General features: G+C 37.8%; 1 protein-coding gene across 1 annotated transcript in view; it reads left to right on the plus strand.

Moving 5' to 3' along the window:
* Positions 1–5595, plus strand: part of olfml2a.L (olfactomedin like 2A L homeolog) — a 49735-nt gene extending 44140 nt beyond the window's left edge. Inside the window, exons 6-8 of the mRNA XM_018229566.2 lie at positions 2349–2603; positions 3148–3333; positions 4478–5595. Coding sequence (XP_018085055.1) covers positions 2349–2603; positions 3148–3333; positions 4478–5079 — 1043 coding nt within the window. The 3' untranslated portion in view covers positions 5080–5595. The remainder of the gene's footprint in view (positions 1–2348; positions 2604–3147; positions 3334–4477) is intronic.
* The last annotated feature ends 405 nt before the right edge of the window (positions 5596–6000 follow it).

Below are 6000 nucleotides of genomic sequence, written 5' to 3' on the forward strand. Positions count from 1 at the left end.
TTTTTGGGTGGGCCCCTGGTCTAAGGGTTTTTGGTGGGCCCCTGGTGTCCCAGTCTGACACTGTTAAAGGGTGTTCAATTTGGTGTAGCCATTGGCCTGTGTACTGAATTGTCAAATCTTACAATATTAGCCAACCACTTGGCTAGACAGATGGTTGTCTTCACCATGTGCCTCTATTCAACTAAATTAGTATCATCTTTTTCCACTGAAAAGAGTAACGTGATATAATGTGCCTTGATTTCTCATGTCAAATAACACACAAAAGACATTTATAGCAATGAGCAGGATCTTCAGCAAGTACAAGCATATTTAAATTTCATTGCTGAACTGCGAGATTTCTGTGTCTGTGGAAAAATAGGCACAAACATGGCAGAGGAGAAATGACCATTGTTTCTCAAAGCATTAGTTTCCCTAAAGACCAGATCTATAGATGACACATCCCAATGGGTCACAAAGCAGTAGCTGTTAAAGGCCCTGGAGAAAATGATTATGATGCTCTTATAAAGAAAGCCTACGTACATGAAATTAACCATAGCCTCAAGATATGAATAAATGGCACCATTGATTTTTTTTCCCTAATACAAAGTCAACTTCAGAGAGAATGTCTGGAGAAAACAGGCTGTCACTACATAATTACCCTCTTTAGTATAATAGCATTTCATTTTGTACATGAATGTGTTCGTTTTTTGTTATTTCCTATCAAATTAGGGGTTTAGATTTCATTTATGTATATACAGTTTATGTATTCGCTACATCTGTTTACTTTGCCTCCGCTATGTCTTTGTTAACTCATAGTCATATTCATTACAGAATAGAAGTGTAGTAGATGTAGCCTTTTAGATAAATGGTTATTGAGCTTACTTTGTCCTGTGGGACACTCATTCTAATACTAAAATCATGCCAAGTATTCTTGCCGTAAAGTACTGGGAAGTGAATTCCTTCATCCGAGCATAAAAAGTGACTTTTCAAGTAGTAAGTAAAACATTTTTTCTAAACTACCCTTCCTTACACAATGTTGTGCATCATTTTCAAGAAAATACCAATACGGCTATTCTAGTATCCCTTTAAGTGAAGGTATGGATTCCACAGAACATTACTACCATTCTAGTAACATTAATCATATATGGTTTGGTCTTTGAAAATTATCTGTTTTCTAGAAAGAGGGCAACTGTGTTCAGAGGCCATTTGATTTGGCCTACTCAGTACAAACAGTAAATGCCTTAATAGGGAAGACTTTATTCTGAAAACAATGCATGTGATACAGCCAGCCTTCTCCTCCTCACCCAGGGGAAAAATGTGGAGGAGGATTTGGATCGCACAGTTAGAAGCTATAATGTATGTGAAGGGGAGGACAGATGATGGGATTAAAGGAAAAATATACCCCTCCCCTTCTGAAATGAGCTCATTCAGTTGAGGTTATGTAAAAAAAACATAAGCACTGCCTCAACTTGAATATGAATCTGAACCAAAAATAAATGTATTGACTATATACAGATATACCTGATTCTACAGATTAAAATGAGACTGTCTCTGCTTCCTGGGACCTTTTTCTCACCCTCCCTTAGGCTCACAGTGTAATACAACCCCTCCCTAACCCTGCTCCATAGTGAAGTGATGAATTCTGCATTCCATAGAGTGTGGTGCACAATTATATTTATTTGTAGAAGTTCAGATAGTGTTTATGCATCTTTATGGTACATAAGAACAACTGAATGAGCTTATGTTAAACAGGGAGGGGGTATTTTTTCAGCCAGCCAGGTTGCCTAGGGCACCTAGTCGGCTTGGCTGGGCCCTGCAAGTGTGCCTTTATACAATGAAAATAATGGATGTTTTTAATGTGCCATCAGTTGCCCTTAAAAAATGTAGTTCAACAAGGTGCTTAAAGATACTGATGCTGTAAATATTATTTCTGATTTATAGAAAAATCATATTCAAGGGGTCAGGCAGGACCAGTATTGTAACTTGCATAGGATGTGATTGCAGGCAGTTTACAGGCAGTTTTACAAATACACCAGATAGTGTGGAGCTGTAGAGTAGAAATGCAGTAAGAATTATGGGGACAAACCACCTGCTGATATAACTGAAACCACCCGGTGATACAACTCAGGAGCAAGAAGCCAAAGCAACTAGAACAGTCCAGGATCGTCCTCCTGATATAGCTATATATTACAATATGTGTACAGGATGTATAAAACAATATACAAAGATTCAGAGAAACCATGGCTCAAGTGGTAGATCAACAGTTTTTAATGCATCAGAAACACTGTGAGTAGATCAACAGTTTTTAATGCATCAGAAACACTGTGAACTAATTAGACCTTCTTTCCTAAACTTTTTTTCTAATTTAGAGACTGTTAAGGGATCACACAGAGGAGTAAAGCCAGAGATCAAACTGGAAGGGAATATCACGGAATCCTATTTAATTAGAGAAGAAAGGATTACAGCCACAGAAAAAACAACACCAACAGCCACACCCACCACAACTCCAACCACCACTCAATCAACAACAACCATGAGAACCACAATTACCACAACTACAGAATATCCACTAACTACACTTTCATCTACTGTCCTTGGAGCTGAAGCAGAGACAAATAACAAAGGTCAGTAACATGGAAATACCATATTGAACAGTTTTTATAAAGTGACGGAATGATAATCTATCAAGCGTATTTTTTGACAAAGAGGACTCCTTGAGTTTGAAGCCTATCTTTGTCCTAAAATGGGCTGTATCGTGATGAAGAAGTCTAGGGGTTACAATTTGAAGCAGACTTAATTATAACTTTGAACATTTTCAAAAAAAATGACAAAAAGAGTCTTATTGAACCTTTCCGTATTCTGCGTAGTTTGAAAAACACCAGATAATCCTTGTAAACATGGGCAGTCAGGGTCTTAAAACATGGTTCCAAATCAATAACACAAATTCTTTGTATAAAATTCTATTACTGCATTTTTGTGGGTCCCATATCTATGCATGGTAAGTATAGACTATTATGGGGTGGAATCACTACAAGTAGCAATTTAATGTGTTGAATTCTGACAAGGTCACTGCAGAGCTGTGGCAATACTAAAGATGAAGCAGACAATACTACTGTATACAGGAAATTTGTTAAGGTTCATTCAACAGTCTGCACCCTTTTTCTACAGTTAGGGAAGGGGAGTGTGAAGGGACCATTGCTTCTGTGGAGACACCAAAAAAACATCACAGCTATGGGCGCAATGAAGGAGCATGGATGAAAGATCCCACAGCCAAAGATGGAAGGATCTATGTGACCAACTACTATTATGGAAATAACCTTGTGGAGTTCCGGAACCTCGACAACTTTAAGCAAGGTAGGAAATGTTCAGAGACAAAAGATCAATCTGTTTCATTTAAGTGAGATTGTGAACTTCTGTTTCTAAAAAGGCACTGTTGCTTTGCCCAGTTCTTTTAGCTCAATCACTCTACTAACGCAAGGTATCAAAAAACCTGCTGTGATGTAAATAACGAGTTTCAATTATGATATTGGACCATGGGGTCAGAAATTTGATGTGATCATTTGGCCCCTGGGAAAGATTGGATGATTATATTATAGTGGTCTATTTAGAGATTTTGAAAGGCAACCACATAGTGGTCCTCACTCAGTGGTATACAGAGAGGATACCAGCAGTGCAGACTGAAGTTTTGGCTAGTAAATTGTCAATTAAGTCTAGAGTGCCCAATTTTAAAAACTGACCCTCGAGATGTTCAAATTCAGGTGAATGGGAATAGGCTGCTGTTTGTCACACAGTTTTTTGTGCCGTAATACGGTATATATGCAGTAATACTTGAAATAAATTTTGTGAGCAGGTGGTGCTATATTTAGAGTGAGGCACAGCTCTTTGGCCTCCATTAACTGTTAACACTGGAAGAGACTATTGGCGTAGAACAGAGTATTGATTACAGTGGTTCTCTATGCGAGGAACATAGTGTTGATTGCAATGGTTCTCTATGTGAGGACAGCATTTTTCGACCACTCCTTCACTAAATATTTTATGTTTAAAATCACCTAAAATGATTTTAAGATGAACTGGAAGTCCTGCATTTGTACAGCTGCACTGACTTTAGGCAATTTGGAATGTGATAGTGTAACCTCTCTCTCTATGATCCATATCAGATTTCAAGGTCCAAGATCTCTAATCTTCAGGTCTGATCTAACAACTCAGCGCCCCACAAGACAAGTGGGAATTACAGAGCTTTCCACCTCACTGACTTTGCAAAGATTATTTTACTCTTGAAAAAGAAACATATCATTTGGAAAGCTTAGATTTATCTACGATAAGCTATTTTCTTGGTTATGTAGAAGAGTTTATGAACCAATGTGCAAACAGTTTGTATACAAGAGAAAAAGATTATTATATATCCTAGGAAAGCAATTATGTATTTCCCTTGTATAGTTAGCCTTTAGCATTGGAGTAAATACATGTAACCGTATTGTTCTTTTTCTGTAAATCAAAGGTCGGTGGAGCAATCTTTACAAGGTCCCTTACAACTGGATTGGGACTGGACATGTGGTGTTCCAAGGAGCCTTTTTCTACAACAGGGCTTTTACGAAGAACATCATCAAGTATGACCTAAAGCAGCGCTTTGTAGCCGCTTGGACCCTCCTGCACGACGTAGTATATGAAGACACTACCCCTTGGAAGTGGAGAGGTCATTCTGATATAGATTTTGCCGTAGATGAAAGTGGCCTTTGGGTTATCTACCCAGCTGTGGATTATGATTATTCTCAACAAGAAGTCATCGTTATTAGCAAGCTTGATCCTAATGACCTATCCATAAAGAAGGAGACAACTTGGAAAACAGGGCTTAAACGCAACTCCTACGGAAATTGCTTTATAATTTGTGGAATCCTCTATGCTGTCGATGTCTATAATCAGAAGGAAGGAATGATTTCATATGCATACGACACCCACACCGACACAGAAGCAGATCCAAAGTTACCTTTTATCAATGAATATGCCTTTACTACACAAATAGACTACAACCCCAAAGAGAAGGTGCTATATGCCTGGGACAATGGACACCAGTTAACTTACAAGGTGAACTTTGTTGCATGAATGAAAAGCTGCCTTGTTAAGACACAGGTCAGCCTTCCAGAAAGAAAGCACTTTTAGACATCGGTCACAATGTGTTGCTTGGGGAGCAACTAAAGTATCTTCTGGCTATTAGGAGGTGAAAATGTCCCAGGCAAGAAATGGCTTAGCAATGTGGTATATGACTAATCCATTGTCAAGCAAGAAACCCCAACTGTAAAAGACTGACGAATGGGCACTGAGCTGAATGCCTCAAAGGAATAAAAGAGATCCCATTTCATTGTCAACATTCTGACATCCCATCTTATTTTTAGTTAAACCTCAATGACTTTTCATTTTCATGAATAGGGGAGACAAAATGAGTTTCACAATACACTTGTCAATAAGAGTTTGTCCAGGGACCACCAAAGGCAGGCTTCCATATACCACCCTAAGGCCAATATAAATCTGTAGATAGACTTTTTATCCTTATCATTATATAGTTATTTTCATGTTTCATTCTATTCTTAATGATAAAGAGCAATTTTTTTTTACATTGAATTAAAATATTTGGTTGTGTTTTCTGATTGGCAGCTGGCTTAAGGTGCATTGTATTGGTGAGATCTGAAGAAAGACAATTCAGTATTACCTATAAACATCGTGTACTTTAAAGGGACTTTTCCAGTTTTAAATCAGCCCACTTATTTTCACCATTAATGTGTTCAATTGTAAACGCGTCAAGTCAGACCAAACGATCAGTGTTATTTGTTATAAAAACAGAACCATGTATAGTTCAGCTTGCTAAAGAAGCCTGTCCTTTTGGTTAGTAGCTTTACTTGACTGGATCCAAAATTTTGAAATAATTCATATTTAGGAAAAGGGAAAGTTATGTTTTAAGTTTATTGTTACTTCCTTTTGCAAAACAACAGTTTTTTAACAGGTATTACAAACTGGTTTAAAGGGGAT

The sequence above is a fragment of the Xenopus laevis genome, chromosome 8L (genome assembly GCF_017654675.1).
Source record: "Xenopus laevis strain J_2021 chromosome 8L, Xenopus_laevis_v10.1, whole genome shotgun sequence".
In the NCBI taxonomy this organism is placed as follows: Eukaryota; Metazoa; Chordata; class Amphibia; order Anura; family Pipidae; genus Xenopus; species Xenopus laevis.